This window comes from Podarcis tiliguerta, assembly GCF_965153285.1.
Source record: "Podarcis tiliguerta genome assembly, chromosome: 7".
NCBI classification, from domain to species: domain Eukaryota; kingdom Metazoa; phylum Chordata; class Lepidosauria; order Squamata; family Lacertidae; genus Podarcis; species Podarcis tiliguerta.
In genome coordinates, this window is record NC_139540.1 from 57664485 (window position 1) to 57688750 (window position 24266).

The following is a 24266-nucleotide window of genomic DNA, read 5'->3' on the forward strand; positions in this document are numbered from 1 at the left end:
AAGCAGAGGGGCACAAGAGTTATTATGCCCCTCTGCTTATTGCAACAATATTTTGAAGAGCTCCCCGTATCATTCTAATGTGTATTGTTGCCTTCCACTTCCCCCTATACAGCTATAAAGTGAAAAGGAAGAAGCAGAGCTAAGAACTGGCATTAAAAAGACTATCTTCCTGACTGCAAGCCATCCTTTTGAACAATAACTCACAATGCTACCTGTCCCATGGGAGAGTGTAGTTGAATGCAGTTCACATTCCAAAGGTCTGATCATACATCAACCAGTTTGCCTCCAAGGAGCAAGAATACTCCCAAGAGATAATATACCCATGTATTCTGCCAGTGATGCTGTCTTCCATGCTTGTACCTTTGAGACATTTCCATGAAGATGATATAGGCAGACAAACAGCTGCTTGTTCTCTAACTTCTGTGTTTGTAGCTGTCCTTGATCCCCACACCAAACCATTACTGCTATTCCAATTAGTTATTATTCCAATTCTCAAAAGAGTAAATTAACAACATATATATGTATTCTTCCCCTATCACCACCACCATATACACAGCTTCTCCTTAGTTGTAATGAAGTGATCAGCTAAAATGGAGCGCTGGTTCTTCTAGTACTAGATTCTGTAGAAAGCAGAGATTTCTGGAGTTATGCCTTGACTGGCAGAGGCGGGGGCTAACCATTTTCAATCTGCGATCTTGATCGCCCCGTTAGTTTCAATATGACTAGAAAGCGGTGCAGTTACACTCTTGCACATGTGCCACATGCACAACAGACAAAGTGAAATTCAGGCAGACACATGCAGGCACACAGTAGCTGGTATGACCACAGGGAAGCTCAAACACCTGATCCTTCATTAAACCCCACTTCTGACACTCATTCCTCCCCATTCGCTTTAAGCTTCTCTCTCTATATGCAACCAAAAAAGGTAGCGACAGGGAGAAGAAAGGCTGCTCTAATGCTGGGCCTGTGGATGTGTGCCTTGCACCTTTGCTCCTGGCCTACTCAGAAGCCTATGTGGCGTCAATACTGGCCTGTCACAGCCATGAGCCCGACTTGCTTATCCCACAGGGAAGTCGACTGTTGTTGGAAATACAAGACGAGACTTTGCAAGTGCTCATTCAGTGCTCAGTGTCAATAATACTGAGCTAGACTGACCTATGTTTGATTCCTGTGTTATCCACAACTGACCAGGTTCCATTCTTGATTTATTCCTCTTATCAAAATGTTATTTCATGGGAAACCTGATTTAATACTGTCACTTTTAAATAATAATTAATAATAATAATTAATAATAATAATAATTTATTTATACCCCGCCCATCTGGCTGGGCTTCCCCAGCCACTGGGCGGCTTCCAAAAAAAATATTAAAATACTGTACTACATCAAACATTAAAAGCCTCCCTAAACAGGGCCGCCTTCAGATGTCTTCTAAAAGTCTGGTAGTTGTTGTTCTCTTTGACATCTGGTGGGAGGGCATTCCACAGGGAGAGCGCCGCTACCGAGAAGGCCCTCTGCCTGGTTCCCTGTAACTTGGCTTCTCGCAGTGAGGGAACTGCCAGAAGGCCCTCGGTGCTGGACCTCAGTGTCCGGGCTGAACGATTGGGGTGGAGACGCTCCTTCAGATATACTGGACCGAGGCCGTTTAGGGCTTTAAAGGTCAGCACCAACACTTTGAATTGTGCTCAGAAACGTATTGGGAGCCAATACTTCTCTGTCAGCTGGTCCCTTAATATCTGAGTTCATTTTAAAATGTGAGATACTCTGTTGGAAGACTGCCACTCCCTACAAGCAGGGGTGGTGATTGGTTTATTTTGTCCTTGTTCTTGCTTTTATTGTGTATTTTATGTTTTTATTTTGCATTTTTATGCTGTGAACATCCCTGAGATCTACACATGAAGCGCGGTATACAAATTTAATGAATGACTGAATGAATGTTGGAACTGGCTCTAACTGGCTCACTGAGCCCTTGTATTCTATGCTGGTTGCACCCAGAAAGCTGGGGCCCAAAGTATCTTGCTGTGGACATACCATATTGGCCCGAATATAAGCAGCTCCCGTATATAAGCAACACCTTTAAAATTCAATTTTAAAGCCAACACCTTTAAAAGACAACGCCTGAATATAAGCCACTCCCTTAAAATTCTACAGGCACTCACACCTGTTCCACTGTATGTCTGTTTCAGCAGCAATATTGTAAAAGCCAATTTTTGTAAGGTTGAGAATTTAAGCCACACTTTTGGAAAAAAGTGAGGCTTACATTCAGGCCAATACAGTAATATTCTTGAATACAAAGGGCCACATTTGGCCTCAGGGTTCCCTGTTTCTAACCTAACTACAGGTGCAGCCATCCAATCACCCACTTAAAATGGAACAAGCAACTGCTAAAACCTGATCGGTAATCACAGTCCCCAATGGTAACAGGATCCTTTTCTATTTTACTTTAGTGATTTAGATAACAAGACAGGCTGGCTTCTGATAAAGTTAAAATGTTGTATCAACACGCTAAAAGCATTTTACGATTGTGGAAAAAATCCTGGTTTTATTTGTATAAACACCCAGTAGCTAAGCACTTCATCATTGCAGTTCACAGCCGAGTCAGATGGTTCCAAACACACGACAAATAAAGAGAGATCCAAAACAGCAGAGCCTCTCCTGCCAGATTGCCGCACAGACAAAAGTACAGCAGGTGGCTATCTGAAGCTCCAAATTAAATCATATACTGCACAGAACATTATACCAATCATTGTGCGATTCCTTTTGTTTAACATTACTCATCATCTTCAATTTGCAAAGTGAAAAGAAAATTGCTTTAATGATAGATAAGCCGCAAAAAGGAAAGTAATGATGATCTGAATGGTATTATTCGACATTATGTAACAAGAGGGAAAACTTTGACCTCTCGAATTCACTCCTCCTCCCCTCCTCTCTCAATATTATTGTTTATTAAGTAAAGCAGGGCTTATCTGGAACAAATCCTTGCTGAAACACCAGGTGGTTCATTGGGAACATTCTTCTATCAACAGATGGCCTAGAACATCTTTATGACACACACCTTGCATGTACAGATCTATGTAAAAGCTAGTGTTTCAAAGCAAAGTCGTGACCACAGCCAATCACAGCAAGCAGAACATAATCTTGGAAGAGGGCAACAGATAAGAAAGATAAAAAGCTAATGTTTCAATTAGTTTTTTAAATCCTCACATCATGATAAAGATAGAGAGTAGAAGTTGTTTATCACCGTTCCATTATTATTGTCACATTGAATGAGTAAGCGAGGTTGTTTGCATTTCTTGAAATCTGTACAGCGAAACAAAGTGTTCTGTATGGGAAATGCAGGACAATCACAACTTTTTTCTATTCCTCCTTGGCATTATGTGTGTCGGCTTTCAACTAGGGCTTGGCGATATCTGGTTTTCAACATCACGATTTATCACCAGCTAAACATCGCACTATATCACAATGTCTGAAACAAGGATGGAGCTATGTAGAGGTATTGGCTGGCTTCACCATTTTCCCCACATTGTGATTTTTGCATAGTGCGCGCACACATGTACATGCACACACCCCAGGATTTGTGATATATTGCTAGGCCAAACATTATAAAACCAATATCACAATATGGACTTCAACCCAGTTTTGGATGATATAGTGATTTATCGCCCGGCCCTACTTTCAACTCATGGAATCTGAGGGTGCGTAGCTAGCCACCCTGCCTGAAATATAGACTTCATCACCCTCACAAACCTGACCCTTTGGGTAAGAGAAAAATGCTAACTGTGCTTTTGCAAATCTGACACCCTCCCCACCATGATGATTCCGGTGACAGAAACTAGAAGGCTGTTAAGATTCTTTCTAGCACTGCCATTGAAGATAGCTCAGAAACTACTGCTAGCACAGAATTCAGCTGCCTGACTTTTAGCCTGGTCCAGGGGATCAGATAGTATCACAATGTTACTGCACCAGTAGCACTGGTTGCCAGTGCGTTTCCAGGCTTGACTCAAAGTGCTGATGATAACCGTTAAAGCCCTAAACAGTTTGGGACTAGGTTACCTTATGGATCAGTTACACAGGAGTGGAAAACCTAAAGCCCTGGGGCCTCTCTATCTTGCCCATGGAACTCTCCTCAGGCCACACAGCCCTCTCTCCACAGATGATGCCCCTCACCAGCCCTGCTTCCCGCTACAAATATTTTTGCCAGGCTGGAATGTGTCCTTGAATTCCAATAATGCCTCTTGGGTTGTCAGTATGGAGGACGGAGAGCGGTGTGCATGTAAACAGAAAAACTCCAAGCTGACAATTGATCTTACATAGATGCTTATGAATATGTAAAGAGGAAATGTGTGTTAACTTTTGTTAGTAATTACAAGATGCAACTATTCCATTTTTTGTTTTTGTGTTGTGGATGGAAAACAGAAAATGGGAGGGGTGTATATACGAAGAGACCAATCATCAATACAATGATATAATTTTCATTCATTGCTCTGCACACTTTTCCATCTGGCCTTCCCCCAGGATGAAAAAGGTTATTCACCCTGATATACCAGTCTACACAAATCTTAAGACTTAGGATATAAATAAAGTCTCTGCCAATAAAAGTTGTGGGGTTTTTTTGTCTGAAGGAGCACAAGGAACAGGGTCTTTTCTGCAGTGGCCCCCTATTTAAATGGAATTCAATTTTTTAGAAAGTGACACAAGGCCCACTGGTTTTAAAGAAAGATCTTACAATATCCATTTTTAAAGGCATTTGGGAAATAAGATGTAAGGTGGCAGTTGGGTCAAATAATTAGAATATGTGTCCAATGGTAGTATGAGACTGTTTTAGCCTTTATTTGTCTCATTGTAGTAAGATTCAACAGTTTTACTGTTGTGTTTTTACAATTGCTATTGTTATATTTTAGCAATTGTAAACTTCTTTGTTCTGAAAAGCAGTATATAAGCCCTTTAAATAATAAAATAAACAACAGAATGAAGGAAAAGGGAGACTCCTGATTACAACAGCTCTCTCATCCACATATTTTTATGTACAACAGTGCAGGTTAAGGAGAGAATCACTGCAGATTATTTGACAGAGGGCCAGTGATGGGAGAGATGGTGCTAAGTAGCTGCTACAAGGAATAAACTCTAGCATACAGTTTTGATTCTACTCCACATGCAGATGCAGCAATGCTTCACTACTAAACACAGCACATGCTTTCACTCCAGCATGTTATTCATTTAAAGTATTTATGTCCTGCCTTTCCATGAATACCAAACAATACCACTACCTTCAATGAGCTTCCAAGAATAATGTTTATTAGTAATCATCTATCAGGGGTTATCTGCCTACATTGAAATACGCACCTAAGCAGGTAGAATCCTATGTACAGGATGCACAGTCCAGGTGTTCAGCTCTACTTTTTCCTATGACCTCTAAAACAACCCCTGCTACCCATTCCTATGCCTGCTCAGAGACAGAGTGGTCATGGCATGGACAAGGACAGTAGCACTGGATTGTGCATTAACAGCCTGCATTAGAAAAGGTTCCTGGGCTCTTGTCTGAATTTCCAGAAAGAATGGTGTTTTGTTACAGCCAGCTGGCTCCGTAATTACTGAGATGCCTCATCATTGTTACATGCCACATTCCCCCCATAAAAGTATTTGCTAGTTCTGAAGCAGGCTGGTTTTTTTAATACTGAACATGTCTACACAAACTGTAACCTACATACACAGAACATATCCTACCTTCAATATAGAGAGATACCTGTCACAGGTAAGCCTGCCAGCTGCTCTACAACTATTTTTTAATTCAATGTAATCTTTTTGCAGGACTGTAATTATTCACAGCATTACACCTGTCTTGGGCGGGGGACACCCCTTGTTCTTGAAGTTATTCTTTTAATAAAAAGTTATCCCTCAAGGCTTACATGTAAACATATGTTTAAATAGTTGTTCATGGGTCCCCACCTTCATCTAGTCTAAATTTTGCCAGATTGCTGCACTTCCAACCAAAGAAAGTGTTTTTTAAAAAAATACTGAGAAGAAAGTCCATTGTGCAACTCAGTGAAAATCTGAAGTTAGATTTAAAAGCTGTAATACAATACAATGCACTTATTGTCCTGTTTGGGGTAATTGCATATTCAGTGTTTTGTGGGGATTTGGGCTCAGTTCTTTAAACTATTTGATTGTTTTGTAGATTAAACAAAGGGGGAGGAAAGGCAGCATTCACATCTGCTTTTATGCGTTGAAGGGTCCACCCACTATTGAGCAATATGAATTAGTCAGCCCGTTAATTAGTCATAAATGATCCAGTAAACAGCAGTTTGAGGAAAGGCACTTTGTACAGACATAACTGCCTCTCTTCCCATTATGGCTCTCTAATCCAGATGGTATAAAGCCTTTTCTTTAAAGACTTCACTAGCACTTGGTAAACAAAGTGCATATGGTAAGCACAACTTTATCTGCAAGAAAAACACACAATTTCTTTGGTTACCTACCTGCCCACACCATCTGTCAAGCAGATGGTTCAGGTTTCATTCATAAGATTAGGTAAGGGTGGCTGACTGAAAGAAGGAGCCTCAAGGTAATATTTGATTCCATGTGCCAGTCTGCAATGCATTTACTCTGAAACATGAAGCATTTGTACCAAATACGTCAAAGCTCCTTGCCCAAAGGTACATCTTGTATATACTGCTCCTCTATATACAGGTTTCACGGTGCCTGTTTACTAAATAAGATATAGACATTTACTTAAAAACAGGAGAGAACAACTTGTTCGGTGCTGCGGGTCACATTAGAAATACATCAAGAGACTGACAACTAATCTTGCATTAGGGGCTTTATAACTGAAGATTAAATATTATAAAGTGGTACCTCGGGTTAAATACTTAATTCATTCCGGAGGTCCGTACTTAACCTGAAACTGTTCTTATCCTGAAGCACCACTTTAGCTAATGGGGCCTCCCGCTGCCGCCGCACTGCTGGACCACGATTTCTGTTCTCATCTTGAAGCAAAGTTCTTAACCTGAAGCACTATTTCTGGGTTAGTGGAGTCTGTTACATGATGCGTATGTAACCTGACGTGTATGTAACCCGAGGTACCACTGTAAGGCTAAAGTGAAACCTCGAGCCTGTACATCTTTAAATGTTTTAGGAATTAAAAAAACTCCAAAGGGAATTGTTATAATGTGACCAACTACAGCTTCATCTACAAAGACATTTTGAAGCCTGCTAAATCAGATAATGATGGCATTTGATAGATGACTTCTGGACAGACTACAGGGTACAGTCTCTCTGTTAATTAACGTTTCCCCACTCTTTGCTTTCGAAACTGCTTTTGAAACTGACTGGTTACCAAATCTACTTGTTCTGGGCCAGTGCATACAGACCTTGTGCACTAATTCATGGAAAAACTAATTTGGGGGAATTTGCAACACTATTTTTGAGATTTGAAACACTATTTATTTGAGACAATAGTGCACTACAGATGGAATTGTGTTTGCTACAAATACCTTGTTTACTTTGGGGGGTTCAAGAAGAATCCATAAAAGCCAGTAGCGTCTAGTGGGCTGGCAATAACCATAGCAGGGTTGCAACTGTTAATATATATTCATGAAAGAATAAAATGATTTAAGAGTAAAAATAATGGCTTTGGTGGTTTGAGGCACACTTACTTGAAATATAGAGTAAAAAAGGCTTACATGCTACCCACCCCACATTGCCCAGATTATATTATGGAGATGGGGAAGGGAAAATCTGAAACTAAAACCTAACCTTTCAGTAACAGACTTTAGCAAACATGGATATTTATTTATGATTTACTTAGTAAAATTTATATACTATTAGGCTGTAAAAAAACACACCCTCTAAGTGGTTTACAAATATGGAAAACATTAGAAAACAAAACATTAACATTCTTGATAAGGACAGTTAAAAACAAGTATTTAAAAAAATTAAAAAGATGATGGAAACCAACAGTAGCTTAAAAGAGACATGTAACATCTACATGCCTAAATAGGGATGCCTAAACAGAACTTTTACAGAATTTTAAGCAAATACCAATGTGAGTGCAAAAGTTTATATAGTGGTGCCCCACAAGACGAATGCCTCGCAAGACGGAAAACCCGCTAGACGAAAGGGTTTTCTGTTTTCAGAGGTGCTTCGCAGGACGAATTTCTCTATGGGCTTGCTTTGCAAGACGAAAATGTCTTGCGATTCTTGAGGTTTTTCCCCGCTCCCCAACCCCTTTTTCTAAAGCGCTAAGCTGCTAATAGCCTTTTAGCAGCTAATCCGCTAATCCCGAATTTCTCTATGGGCTTGCTTCGCAAGACGAAAATGTCTTGCGATTCTTGGGGTTTTTCCCTGCTCCCCAACCCCTTTTTCTAAAGCGCTAAACTGCTAATAGCCTTTTAGCAGCTAATCCGCTAATCCCTTAAACCTTTAATAGCCGTTAATAGCCCTTAAACTGCTAATAGCGCTAATAGCGCTAATCCGCTAATGGGCTTGCTTCACAAGACGAAAAAACCGCAAGACGAAGAGACTCGCGGAACGGATTCTTTTCGTCTTGCGAGGCACCACTGTATCATAAATAATCTGAAACAAAGAACAGAGAACAGTAACAAAAATAGAGTTCAAAGTTCAAAGTAGTTCTACACGGATCAAGTCAAGGGGTTCTTTTCCTGGCCATTTGCTAGGATGGGACAGGTGAAGTTACCCACAAAAACTTGATGGTGTGATTGAATTTCTGAGAATATTTGAGGATCGGGATCAGGGGGTTTGAAGCTTATCTTACTTAATAACTGTTATGGTACTGGTGTACACTGGTGGCACGATCCCGGTGGGGTGCCATCATGGCTGCCCCCCTGCTGGGCGCCACGCCTCCGCAGGTGGCACGCCATGCCCCTGCTGGCAGAGTGCCAAGCCCCCGGGACGTGCACCAGCCACGCCCCCGCCTGCTCTCTCCCCGCCCCCGCTGGAGCTTGAAGCTCTGCCACTAAAAAATATTCCAAAGGAATACTGCTATCATGCTGGGAGGATGCAAAGTTCCTCGTGGCACTATGAGTAATTTGTAAAAGTTTTTAAAATTTAAAATACCTGCCACAAAATCATAAGAAAAATAGCTCCCCTTTTCCTAGGGGAATAATGAACCCATTAAACTAGAAATCAGGCACATCTTTAGTTCAAGAACATAAGAAGAGCCTGCTGGATCAGGCCAGTGGCCCATCTAGCTCAGAATCCTGTTCTCCCAGAGGCGGATCAGATGCCTGTGGTATTTAGAAGCACTGCTGCCTCCAAACTGCTCCCTCTCTTGCACTAATTTATCTAGTCCTCTTTTTTTAAAGCCACCCAAGTTTCTGGCCATCACTGCCTCATGTGGGAGTGAGTTCCACAGTTTAACTATGCACTACATGAAGAAGGGAAGCCAATAATCTCTTTATTGTATTTTTAATATTTTGTAGGAAACCTCCCAAAGTGGCAGGGAAACCCAGCCAGATGGGTGGGGTATAAATAAATTATTATTATTATTATTAGTAGTAGTAGTAGTAGTAGTAGTAGTATAACCACCAACCTTAAAGCAACTGTCAGTGGAAGTTCGCACAACAGTACAATAATGACATTTCTATTCTATTCTATTCTATTCTATTCTACTCTACTCTACTCTACTCTACTCTATTCATTAAGACAGATTGAGAAGTATAATTTGGCTTGAGCACACCTGGATGGAAGAAAAATTCCTTATGTTTTGGAGAGGAAAGCTGGAACTTGCACCCAAATGTTTCCATGGACACTTCACACATTTCAGCTAAAGAAACCTGAGGGTCACGCACCTGGTTGCCCTTGTGCAAAATCTTCACTACTTTTAAATCTCAGATTATCAGCTCAAGGTCACATTGATCCAGAAAAAGTGTCACAGCATAAAAGCAAAGCTGAGGTACCGCCAGTAGAGACTACTTCAAGTAGATTACTTATACTAATTATGCCATAAGAGAATGCACAGGTTGAACACTCCAGCATTCATGTAGAACTCATCTTCCCAACTACAGGTCACAATAGTCTTATAAAGTAGCTGTATTATCAGTTACAAAATGCATCTAAAACCATAAAGAGTGGAAAAAACCATTTAGTATAGCTCCCCTGTACTTCAGAATTACTAAGCAGGAATCAGAAGGAACTGTAATAAATCCATATTATTCTTCTCTACAGCTCTACATCTTAGGATGAAGAGTAATTAAGGGGGCTGTTTTATTAAGAGCTGGCACTATTTTAATACTTATTTCAGCCAGGCTACAACAAATAATAAATATGCATTTCAGTTTAAAAAGAATAAAAACTGCCTTACAGACAAAACCAACTATTATGCTACTAATCAGGAGCAAAAAGAACCATTGTACAGTGGTACCTTGGGTTAAGTACTTAATTCGTTCCGGAGGTCCATTCTTAACCTGAAACTGTTCTTAACCTGAAGCACCACTTTAGCTAATGGGGCCTCCCGCTGCTGCCAGAGCATGATTTCTGTTCTCAACCTGAAGCAAAGTTCTTAACCTGAGGTACTATTTCTGGGTTGGTGGAGACTGTAACCTGAAGCATATGTAACCTGAAGCGTATGTAACCCGAGGTACCACTGTATTTAGAGCTCTATGGTAAACTCTTTAAAAGCAATCACATCATCATCTGTACACCTACCCCCACTCCACTTGCTCTTTTTTTGGTAGTAGATAGTGTCGTGACAATATCAAACCACCCCCTTCTTTTAAAAGCCTAATGTGCAAGCAATTAAGTACCTTTTTGCTGTTTGCAACAGAAATTCACATTTTTCCTGGGTCTGGAAACAAGTGACATGACTAATATTTTGTGATATTTTGTCGAAAGCATGCTTTTCTTGATTAAGCATAAACTGATGAATAACTGAGTTGTTGTTCATGTACTCTTACTGACAGAATGAATACCTTTCCAAATGAAATGAGAGAGACCTGCAATGGCAACTTTTGAGTCATTCCCATTTATCTCACATGGAGAGGTTTGACATGATTTCTTGAGCTCTTTGCCTAACAAAAGGAGATAAGGACAGAGACCAACATATACTTAATGCTGAATTCAACACAATATCCACTAGGACCTGCTCAAATCCACCTAGCATGTCTTATTAACTGGGAGTGTGTGTATGAGAGGGTGAGGGAAATGATATTGCATTCCACAATCGTCAAATGCAACAATAACCAACTTCAGAACTCGCCACCTAGAAAGGAGAGAGTTTCTATAACACTCCTTTGAGAAACGCTGGAACACCTGACTTGAGAACAGGACTTCATCCCCTTCCTCCATAAGGAAGAAGGTTGTAGATTAGCAGCTGCAGAGGGAAACTGCAAACATGTCTGAGATGCTTCACTTTGCAAAAAAAACCCAGCTGTTGTGAAAATGGTGGTAGGGTTCAAACGGGAAACATGTAATTGTGTTTTGAATGTACATGCCTATTTTCATTCCAGTATCTCCATCTTCATGTCAGATACTGTATTTATTTGTGTCTTTATGTACACACACACACACACACACACACACACACTTCCTTCTCCCCTTGAAAATACATTCAGAAGTGGAACACATCTAATTGATTTATATTGTTGGACCACTGGTCCATCTAGCACAGTACTGTCTACTCTGACTGGCAGCAGGCAAAGCAAGTTTTCTGCCTCTGAACTATGGCCTCTACCCCAAGGAGATATCCAGACCTGGTGCCAGACCTCCCTAAAACCAATGCTAACCGTATCTTTTTCAAAATACATTATTATTATTAATCATTCAGATACAGAACCATGCAGGTATAGAGGTAGACGGTGAAAGAGAGGGTTGGCTCATTTCACCAAATTGCAACGGAAGTACAGTGGTACCTTGGTTTATGAACAGTTCTGTTTGTTTACGAACTATTCGGTTTATGAACTCCGCAAAACCGGAGGTAGTGTTCTGGTTTGTGAATTTTACCTCGGTCTACAAACAGAAGCCGAACGGTGGAAGGGCACCGGCAGCGGGAGGCCTCATTAGGGAAAGTGTGCCTCGGTTTAAGAATGGGTTTGGTTTAAGAACGGACTTCAGGAACAGATTAAGTTCGTAAACCGAGGTACCACTGTACTAAACACGTCTTGGGGACAGGGCTCCCGCTTTCTTATCTGGCCTCCAGCAGAACTGATGCCATTAGGAAAAACTGCCAATGATCTGAACAAGTAAATCAGACTTAAGCTTAACTAATATCTAATAGGAAAACTCAGCATGAATCTGTCAGATAGATTTACAGTGTGAAGCAATCAAAAAGCTAACCTGCTTCACTTTTTATAGCCACATCCATCAGCAGAGTTCTCTGCCTGGGAGCTACAGTGACATCATTACATACAGAACAGCCTCACTGTGCTTTATGAACTTTTAAAGTGGATTTCTTTTACAAAATTAAATTTTAAGAGGCAGTGGGTTATGTCTCCCTGCTATGTCAGGAAATCAGCCCCCGAAAACACACAATAATGGACAAAGTTTCATGCTATTACTGGTTTATATCTTGCATCTGTAATTAAGGAAGTAACTGACAAGATAAAGATTTCTGTCAAAGAAATCATAGGCCAAATACACAGGCCTAGCACTAGGGAGGAAGCAGGCAGGGCAGTGGCGGAGGGCCCAGAAACTCTCAGGGGACCCCTCACCAGACCAGATAGGAGCTGCTCCTGTCACTATGATTACCCATCCAAGCCCAGCAATTCAAATGGTAGCATGAGGGAATTCTGTAGAGCTGCAGCTACCTGCCTATGTTAGCAGTCCAGAATAAACTTTTCTTGTTTATTTAAATTGACTGTAATACCATATTCTGTATATTTTGAAAAATCAAAATGTTTGGTTAAGGTACAGCTGATGTGATTTAATCTAAGGGGATTCCAAATAACCTATACAGTATTTCACCCTACATTCTTGTTCTATGCCTTTTAGCCAAGCTACTGTAGAGTCTTAATATTCTATATTCAGAAGGTGGTGGCAGTTAATACTCTACCGGGCCAGTACCAGAACTCAGATAACTGAGACCACAATATTTGTATGTATGATGAAGGCTTCATTATGTATCTATATTGCAAAGGCAATAAATACATTAGATTTTATCAGGGTAATAGCAATCTCTAATAAGGCCTCTAAAGTCACTAATTAAGGAAGAGGTTTCTCCAGGTAACCAGGCAGGGAATGTTTATACGAGCTGTGATATATGTATTTTTCTCCCTAACCATAAGTGACTCACAAAAGCTATGCAGCCAAGACAACAATCAGGATTTACATAATAAAGAATTAGTAAGCCATTTATTACAAGCAGGGAGAAGCAATATAACAAGACCTAGAAAGACCTTTCTGGCACTACAATAGACAACTGGTACAAAACAGTTTGGGAAACAGCTCTTCTTGAGATATTAACAAATAAACTACAGTTGACATGTGGACAGATCAAGAAAGATGGCTTTACCCCAGTGCGGTTGAATTTAATAACATATGCCAGTATTCCAGAAAATGAATAATCCCTGCCATCCGTGTTTGGCTCAATCTGGTTGATCTAAATTTAAATTTAAACATAAATTATTATCTTCACTTTGAAGCCTCCTCCCACGTTCATTAATATACCAGCATTTTATATTGTTCCATTGGAATCATAAGAGAAAAAATGGACTATTACTCGTACTTAATCTAAGCACAACCAAAATGGCTCCTGATTAGGCGTTTTAGCTAAGCAATGTTGAATGTTATCTGTTAACTCTGTTCTATCCTGTTTCCCCTTTGTTATTGTTTTTATTTAAAATACTCCATGAACCAAGAACTTGTACAATGACCACTAATAATGAACCATATGTAGTAGCTATTGCCGCCAATTTATTAAGCTATTTTTGTGATGTGTGGGGTATTAGAAGAAGACTCGTACTTCTGGTGGGGGAGCACACTGTGTTCCTTCTGGGGTAGTTTGTCCACCTTTGCTCCCCACCCTGCACTCAGCTATCACCTGTGGCTCCTACAAGCTGTCAGTATGTGACAGCGGCCACATCCCAGTAAATGGATTCTACTGGCCAGCTAAACCAGGTGAGGGCAGCCCTCAATGTGTTAGGGGCTTCCCCAGCATGAGAAGACAAGCTCTGACAGACTGAGTGGACAAGACCCATAGTGGGTCCAACATCAACAAGGCAGTTGCTGCACGTGCTGTAGAGGGAATGAGGGACAGATGGGGATGGTCAACCTGGGAAGGCAGACCATCATGGAGAAGAAAAACTCTCACCCTAAATCTCTGCTACCTTGTGGACTATCTTCGGGAGAAGAAACAGCTAAGGAGTAAACCTTACACAATTCCAGAGTGGAGTCCCTAAGATGGTTGGATGGTGCCTTCTACGTCTCCTTCCAGCAGCTCCTGCAGACAACCTGGTGCCAAAAGTCTTGCTCAGCTTTTCTTTGAGGCTTTCAGTGTGGCTTGTCTTGTCATATGGGCAGCCCAATACCTCCATACACACTGCACAGGCTAGCGCCTTGAAGAGGACACTTTGGTGCGACTAACACAATGTTCTGACTTCACCGCTTGAGGCACACTCCATTGTCTCTCAAGACAGATGGATGCCAACAACAAATGGCATAGAAAACTTTGTCTATTTATTAGTATCATTTATTATTCCTACAATCCCTGTTTATAAAACCCAAGAAAAAGTTATGTGAGGTCAAAGGGACTAGTGATTTTATTTTATTAGCTAAGGACTACCAACGTTTTTATGTACACACAAGGTCCCAGACTGCCACACCTCCTACCAAGTGTTTCTGCAGCGACACTTTTGCAAAATATGTTAACCTTTGTCCTGCATTCTTACCCATTAACAATTAACATAACCTCAAAATAGAGCTCAACATCACAGTTCAAAGGCTCTATTCTTGAAATACAGTCAAGTGATTTTTAGGATGTTAAACATTAAACAGCATGAATAATTCTGCAACACAGATTCTGTTTTCCTTTCCAAAAGTCATTCAAGTTGCACCTTAAACATTATAATAAGAGCTGGTAACACAGAGACTAACAGCACAATCTTAACTATGTCTACTCAAAACTAAGACCTTTTGAATTCAAAGGGGCTTCCTCCCAGATAAGACCAGTTAGGATTGCAGCCAAAATTAGATTTCAGGAAGTCCTCAAGTTGAATCTCACCTCTATCTACTATATACTTACTATGTGCTTTACTGTAATATGTATGAAGCACTGTGAACCCTCTAAAGCACTCTAAAGCATGCTTTATATGAGAATTGCATACCATCAAGAGAAAAGGAGGGGTTTTTAAGGTAGTTCCTGCAGCTTCGACCCTCAAAATAGCAGCAGCTTTTTTGCACTGATAATGGCATTTTACACATAAAACTGCCTAAAGTTTTCCAAGAGAAAAACATTTTTTCCCCAAGAGAAAAAATATTTTAAATATTTTAAAGAAATATACCTGTTGAGGGTGTTCCTAAAAGAGGCTGCTGTCCAGGAAAAGGTCCTAGTACCACTCACCTAACCTTAGAAAGTGGTGGTAGACTGAGAAGGGCCTCAAACTATGATCTGAGTGAACAAACAAGTTGGGAAAGGAGGAAAGGGTCCTTTCGATATCCTAGTCCCAAGGCCATCTAGTGCTCTATATGTCAAACTAACATTCTGAATTGCACCTGGAGGCAAACAGGATGTCAGTGCAGATGTTTCAGCACAAGGGAAGTATATTCTCTTTTCCACAAGAAACAGGTCACTGTATAATCCTGTGGAGCACAATTCAGTCCCAATAAGCATCACATTCTTATAAAGACATAAAAAGAAGCTGAGATGACTGAGGGAAAGTTCATTTTCACCTCTCTTCTTCAATGCACACAAAGATTATCATCAAAAGCTATCACTTGTAACAGCTGGAACTAAACTTATAAGGATTCTGTTACGAGGATAATTGAGTAGCCCACCAATTATTATTTGCCTAACCTCAGCGCCTAGGACTTGCCGATTGCATGGTCGGCGGTTCGAATCCGTGCGGCGGGGTGCGCTCCCGTCGTTCGGTCCCAGCGCCTGCCAACCTAGCAGTGCGAAAGCACCCCTGGGTGCAAGTAGATAAATAGGGACCGCTTACCAGCGGGAAGGTAAACGGCGTTCCGTGTGCTGTGCTGGCTCGCCAGATGCAGCTTATCACGCTGGCCACGTGACCCAGAAGTGTCTGCTGATAGTGATGGCTCCCGGCCTATAGAGTGAGATGAGCGCACAACCCTAGAGTCTGGCAAGACTGGCCCGTACGGGCAGGGGTACCTTTACCTTTACCTTTAACAGCAGATTAATAGCTGGTGTTTAGTAAACTAGGTTTTTCTTGGCAAAATAAGAGCTACCATTGCCAGGCTGCCGGTGCTTCAGTCTACAGTGAACACACGACTACATTCAGAACTCTAAACCAATTGTGGCCAACATTTTCAGTCTGAGGGCCACCTGCCCACAATGGTCATGACCAAAGTTTCTCCTGAACTTTCACCTATGTGCATCGCCACATACAATGCACACATACCACATATGCAGAAATATGAACTCTCCACATCTGCAGACCAGACATACACTCAGACATAGCATGCTCTCTCACACACACTTACCGTATTTTTCACCCTATATGACGCACTTTTTCCCCTCCAGAAATGGAGGGGAAATGTGTGTGCATCCTATGGGGCGAATGCAGGCTTTCGCCGAGGCCTGCAGAACGAGAGGCGTTGGTACGCACCGACCCCTCTCGCTCTCGACGCTTCAGAAAGCTATCCGCAAGCCTTACGCGCCCAGCAGGAGTTCCTGCGGGCTCGCAAGGCTTGCGGGCGGCAGCCTGCAGCCCGAAGTACATGGTGCCCTCCGGAGGACGCCCCGTGCTTCGGGCAGGTGTCTGCAAGCCTTGCGCGCCCGGTGGGAGGTCCGGCCAGGCGCGCGAGCCTTGGGGCGGCAACCAGCAGCCCGAAGCGCGGGGCGGGCTGCAGAGCACCCCCCGTGCTTCGGGCTGCTGTCTGCAAGCCTTGCGTGCCCGGCGGGAGGTCCCGCCGGGCGCGCAAGGCTTGAGGCGGCAGCCTGTTCTGTGGGCTGGGGTCGGGGGAATCTTGGGCTTCCCCTGCTCCAGCCCCGCGGCTGGGAGGGGGGGGAATAAATTTTTTTTATTCATTTCCCCCCCAAAAAACGAGGTGCGTCCTAAGGGCCAGTGCGCCTTATAGGGCGAAAAATACGGTACTCACCTGGGCATACACCACAAGCATCTCTCTCAGGGGTTTTCCTTCCCATTGCAACATAGAATCATATAACTGAACCTCTCCTCCCATACCAGCAACGCAATGCAAATGGAGATGAAAGCTGGCTGGCAGCTTGAAAGGGTTCGGCAAGCTTCACCAGGCTAGCAGGCCACAGGTTTACCACATCTACCCTAAACTGTGATGACTATTAGCTAAGGCTAGTTGAAACAAGCCAGCTTCAATACCTATGGTTTGAAATGGCTCATTACTACTACACATGGCAAACTGTGGTTAATGTAAAATAGAAGCAAAAGCGTTCATATCTCACATCACAGTTATGTCGGCCGGGGGGTTGAGGAGCAAGAGAGGAGAAGCACTCGAGCCAAGGGCTCAATACAGTTAATTCTTACTAACAAACCAGCCCAATGAAAGGTAGAGGAGGAATCTCTGTTAATCTACTAGCTAAAGCACCAATATGACCCTCTGCTTTATTCTTCTGAGCACACTAGCTGCTTAGCTATAATTATAAGGTTAGGTCATGCTCAGTTTCAGTAGATGCCATTCTGAGCACTATACTAAAACTTTGATTACAAAACAATCACATGGAAGTTTACATAAAGACAAGATCTTTACCTAACAGGCAACATTTTTAGTTTACACTGGACACATGAGTCAAATTCCACCTATTCTCATTCCTATCTACCAATAATCAAGAAATCAACAAGGCTCTACTAAAATCATAACATGCCATTTCTTGGGTGGTGTGATGGGAAGCTGTATGCTTAACAAATAAATAAATCAGCATTAGAAGCAGTTACGAAGAAAGTGTAGCACAGGCTAAGTTCAATGTTGTGTAAATTTTGGGAAACTACACGTAGACCCAAAGCTGATGTGACCACATTAATTCACTTAAAGCCACAATTAGTGGTTTTTGTTGTGAAGGCTAAAGGTTGACTCCCATGCCTGGCAAGCAGGCAAAACTCATGCCTACTCACAAGGCAGCACAAAAATACAATCTACAGTTTCATGCAGGAGAAAGATGAGGAGATTTCATCCCTCCCATATCCAAGAATCTGCTGATGTTCTCTGCTGATTCTCCAGAGAGGCGGGCACGGTTTCTGCTCTCTACTTATTCCGCTCCAGCCTCACATCAGAGAGAGAGAGAGAGAGAGAGATCGTGTGTATAGACAAGGTTGCTGCTAAGAGCAGCTGCAGACACTCAGTGCAGTTCAGCATTTTCGTTTAGACCTCATTTAGCTCTGTACATAGTTGTGTATTATAGTTGTAGATAGAATAAAGAAGATATTCTACAGAGCTGCTCTCTGGGTCGTTTATGCTCTGCTATACTCTGCTGTGCAACGACTGTCTTCTTGTTGGAGTGAATCCGGTGCTCACAACTCTAAGCTGTGAGTCCACAGCACTTTGACCTGTTCCTGTGCAGAAGGTGGTCTCTGGAAGTGCTACCCAGCTCGCCTGGCCCAGTCGGGGCTGAAATGTGTGAGTCCAGTTGGTGGCACTGGCTCAAGGGCGATGCTGACAAAAGAAGCCCTTCAAGTACGGATGGCCCCGAACCTGACAGCCAATGGTCAGGAGTGATGGGAGCTGGAGTCAAGGTTCCCTGGAGGACCACAGGTTCCCTAACCATGCCTTAGAATGGCAATCAAAGTAGCCAGAATGGGCTCTGCTCCTGCTATATTAAACAAAAGTTAAACCACAAGAAGCAGCATATAATTAAAATAGTGGTCAGAGATAAAATGATGCTGTTCTATTGCGTAAACTAAGTAGGTTGGCCCTGTAAGTTATCTCATTGAGTCATAATGTGAAAACCATAACTGCAGGCTGCTATGAAGACTTACTATTATTATTGGAGAAAAATTGTAATACACAAAGTGCTTTTGTTTGTGATGGTGCTCATCGGTACAGAGTACCGTCACCTCTCTTTTTGTTGTTGCTGCCCATAGCAACCACAACACTTGGAAGATATGAGTACCTGCAGCTCATTGTTTACCAAAAATAGCACCAAGTAAGTACACACATATTGTAAGTTAATAAGCAAGCAAGACTACAGTGTTTTATTCAAGGCAATGACCACATGGATTAGATGCTACTTCTACAGTTCAACTCTATCGGTCCTTCTGTATAATACTGCAAAAAGGTATTCCGTATGTTCTAAATAGACCCCACCCTGTTTTGCACAGTCAAGTTACAGTTCTAGATTATAAGGGGTCTCTCTGAAACAAGGATTGTTCACCGACAAATGCAACATATTTTCTTTTCCAAGAGAGCAACTTACTTAATTGAGTTTCTAAAGTGGTCTTCAGCAGGGCTTTTAACAGTACAGCTGTTCAGGAGCCACAGATCAGCTTCTGCAGCATTGTCTGGAAGACAGAAATATATATTGAGCAATTAGAATTTGATCATGAATCTTCTATAGGACTGGTTTTAACCCTTTAACAAATGAGAACAGCTATCAGAAAAATATGAATACAACATTGTTCATAATCAGCATTAACATATTTTTTAAAAATAGATTCCACTATGAGGTTTCACATACAACTATTTAAGGCTCATGAGATGGACAACCTGATCAATCAATACCGTACAAAGCAGGGATAAGGAACCTGACAGCAATGTTCTTTCAGAGACAACCTACTGGGTGCCAGATGTCAGTGGTAGACAGAACAACAGATGTCACTCTGATTTTTGTATAGCAGGCTATATTCTGGTCACAAATGTCAGAGGTTTCTACATGCCCACTTCCACACCCACACCCCTCTCTCCATCTAAGCAAGCAAGAGCCATTATCACAGTTCACATTCCAGTCAGGCAAAAGAACGAAGAGAAAGCCCTGAGAGTTGGTTAGGTGAAGCCTGGATTCAGCCCTTGGCTCTAAGATTCCTCATATTTGGAAAATGGCATTTAATTATCACATATCACACCTCCATGTTTTCACCCATTTCTGTATACCAGATATGATAACCCCGCTCTTCTCATGTGCCAAATTCTGATTCTTCCTGAAGTGCATTCTCAGTGTTTAAATACAATTACCTTCTCTCTCACACTATTTTTACACACACATTGCAACACAAGGTTTAACTTCTGACAGTGCAATACCATAGCACAGAGAAGTATGGGTGAATATTCCAACCAGCCAATTAGCACCCACACACATGGCTGAAATGTTCAAACTCGCCCATTTGTTCTCTACTAGAATAACAAATATTTTAAAGGTGTCCCTCATTCTAACTGTTGTTTTTAAAAGCAACACAGTTGTTGTTTTAACAAAGGTCAAGGAGACACAAGTGTGGCCAAAAACTCTAATAAAATGCAAGAATTTAGCTGTAGCTTCTTTTGTATATATTAGGTAAGTGATAGTTTAATACTGAGGGTAGGTTCCTATTAAGAGCAGAACTGAAGTAGCATGGCAGGTGTTTGAATACTAATGTATTAGGAGCAATCATTGGGTCAGTCACATCAAGTGAAGCTCCCCATGGATCAGTAGTGAGACCTTTGCTTTTAACCCATTTATAAAGGACCTGGCGATTGGGGGTAAACAGTGAGTGGGCAATGTTTGCTGATGCCACAAAATTAGTCAAGGTGACTAAAAATGGTTGTAAAGGGTCCAAAAGGGTCTCTTTTAAAAGTGCCAAGTTATTGCTATTTAAGAAAATGAATGAAAATGAAACTGCCAGTATTATAATATTGTTATACAAATCTATGGTGCAACCACATTAGGATTCCTGCTGCTTAACCTCAAAAAGGACAGAGTAGAGCTCAAAAAGATTTTTAAAAAGGTGAAACCAAAAATGATCAAGAGGCTGGAACTATTCCAGTTTGAAGTAAGGTTGCAACATTTGAAGATTTTTAGTTGGGGGGAAGGTGAGGAAGCGGGGACTAAATAGAGGTATATAAATTAATGCATGATGTGAGAAAAGTGGATTGAGATCAGGAGAAAAACTTACTTCTGGGGCCATCCAATGAATATAAATGTTGGAAGATTCAGACAGCCAAAATAAAGTACTCCTTCACCCAGCAGTTAAAATTACGGAATTTGTTCCCCCAAGATGATATTATTATTATTATTAATTATTATTATTATTATTATTATTATTATTATTATTATTATTATTATCATCATCATCATCATTATCATTATTATCATCATTCCTGACCACTCTGGGAGGCTTCCAACACCTACAAAAACATAATAAAACATCAACCATTAAAAACTTCCTATTATAGGACAGCCTTCAGATGTCGTCTAAAAAGTTGGATAGTTCTTTATTGCCTTGACATTTGATGGGAGGGTGTTCCACAGGGTGGGCACCACTGTCGAGAAGGTCCTTTGCCTGGCTCCCTGTAACTTCACTTCTCGAATATAGCAATAGCCACCAACTTGGATGGCTTTAAACTGGCATTAGATAAATTCATGGAGGATAAAGGTATCAAGAACTACTAGTTAGGATGGCTGTTTACTGCCTCTAGTGTCTGTGGAAATTTGCATCTGAATACCAGCTACAGGAAATCACACGTAGGGAGGTTTAGCTCATATCCTGCTTGCTGGCTTGCCATAGGCATCTAGTTGGCCACTATGAAAGCAGAATGCTACACCAGATAGGGTCCTTGGCCTGAATCTACAGGGCTTTAATAATAATAATAATAATAATAATAATAATAATAATAATAATGATGATGATGAACATAGTGAGCAAAGTGTGTACTGTACACTGAGTGCATGGTGGGACAGCTGGATTGTGGGTGGTGGGGAGTTAACAAACCCTACTGGTTTCTATCAATTGAAAGAACTGGGTAAAAGATACAAACATCTTTTATTTTTGTATGGATGGCTATGTAATTAAAATGACATTTGCCCATTTACAGGAGCAAGATGGCCAGGTTGTGTGGTTAGTTTTATCTGAACTTTAATCCTACACCATGCATATTTTTGAATTCAACACCAGGGAGAAACTGAAAGCTGGTAAGTGTTGTGTGTGGTTGTATATATTTGTGTATATATTTGTGGGAGTGCTAAAACATAATAATACATTTGTGTGCAATGATCCTGTACTGGAACTATTTTAATGTCAGCTCTTTTTGGATCAACTCACATATGTTGTTTTTAAGGATTAAGATGAACTGTTTAGCTGTTCAAAATTTCCCTTATGCTCCAGTCCTAAAAATATTTGCTACCACAAACAGCATTTCTGTAAACCAGATTGGATACAAGGAATCCAACAATAATACTAAATTAACACTGTTCAACTTACAAACAACTCAAAACAATGACTTTTAGCTTCAGTTTGCCTTCTCCAAGAAACAAATACTGCACAAACCGCAACATCTATCATGCATTTGTAAAACACCAACAACCAAAGAAATTCAAAAGGTCATGGAAACTTCTGAACAATTTCAAAATACTAGGAGGTTCTGAAAAGCACAAATACTCACCATTATGCAATTAAAACACAGGGAAATTTGGTAAAACACTGAGTAAGCAATACAGCTATCCACAAAAAGGATCAAAATATTTACACTTTGGTTTTCTAGCTTGCCCTTTCTGTTTATATCAATGTTCTTTTAAGAATATAGATACAGGCCTCCACCCTTAAGCAGCATTGTCTTAGCATCAGGGGCAACGTGGGGATGTGTAAAGAGAAGTTGAACTTTTCTGACCTTGTTTAGGCAAACAGACAGTAGAAATGGGTATGAAATGATGGAAATTTAGCCTATGACAAGTATCTATTGAAAACAGAGCCCACTGTAATCCTGTTTTCAATTAAGACAATATGTGAAATGCTTAGATAATGTTAATACCTCTCCTTAATGTGCCATGGCTGTCTATTTTTAAGAAGTTTCTTTGCCAGTTTTGTTTCAATTATTAAGTTTGTTCATTTGTTATAATGGGTCTGTGTGTGTATGTTTGTTTGCTGACAGGGGGAAGTATAATAGTGCAACAGCATGCTTTATTCAACAGGTAACTAACTACTTCTGCTTTTGTATTCACATATTCTTGAAAACCTAATAAAAGTTTCATCTGACATGGCTCCTTTCTACTCCCATACAAGCTGACTTGCAGTTTTTAAAGTATCCCACTGATTTTCATACATACGTTTTCACGAGAGCCAAGGTCAGCTTAGAAACTAAAACATATTCTGTTCTAATACCTATTTTCCCAGCCTATATTTCTGTAACTTTTGTCTGTATTATGTTGCACCCAGAGGCAATATATTGATTTCAAATGCCTTGCTTCCACTTATTTCCCCTGACATCTAATCCCACATGGAGTCTGGATTTAAGCTACATCTATCACTTTTAACAGAGAGAGGGCTAAAATATAGAAAACTTATCTGAGCCAGATATGTCCAAACACTTATTAAATTGTAGCTTCCAGCTAGTTATTGACTTTCACAGAATTACCTTCATACTTTATCCATTTGTTACTGTATCTGTCTTCTGAAAACTCAGAGATACCGGCGCTGAAGGTTTCATACCCAGAAGTCACATTAAAGCCTTGAAGTGCTTAGCAGTTATCTCCCAGCCTAAGATATTAAGTGAATAGAATTGCTTGAGAAAGTTTCAAAATGAGTGCATCAGAAATTAAAGCTAAGAGTACTCTTAATGAATGTCTTGTGGGTACAAAGCTTTCTAATAACAGACACCAATAAGCTTTTATTAAAGCTGTGAGTTGGTCCTCTCCACTCCCCCTTGAGTAGTTTCATCTCTATCAGTCACTAAAGTTGGGTATGGAATAGCAACTATCAAAATAATTGGGGAGCTGCGGGAATCATGCTCAGAAAAAGGATGGCTGAATTATATAGACGTGTGATGTTTTAGGGCATGGAAATAGTCAGCTGCACCATGCAGGCCTTTGACTCCCCTCTTGCTTCCAGTGTCTTCCACTAAGGAGGCATGAGGTAAGAAACTAGAATCCCTTCACTGCATTTTCATTGACCTTGGAAACCTGATGCAAGTTTACTTCCTTGAAAATATATAATATTCAGTGAAGGATTCAGTGAAAGTTCAGAGCATGGCATCTGGGCAGGTA

General features: G+C 41.0%; 1 protein-coding gene across 4 annotated transcripts in view; it reads right to left on the bottom strand.

Annotated features, from left to right (window-relative positions):
- Positions 1–24266, bottom strand: part of CDKAL1 (CDKAL1 threonylcarbamoyladenosine tRNA methylthiotransferase) — a 223303-nt gene that overhangs the window by 162337 nt on the left and 36700 nt on the right. For all 4 annotated transcript variants that reach the window (XM_083449185.1, XM_083449184.1, XM_083449186.1 and 1 more), the window contains one exon: positions 19515–19599. In XM_083449185.1, the coding sequence (XP_083305311.1) occupies positions 19515–19599 (85 nt within the window). The remainder of the gene's footprint in view (positions 1–19514; positions 19600–24266) is intronic.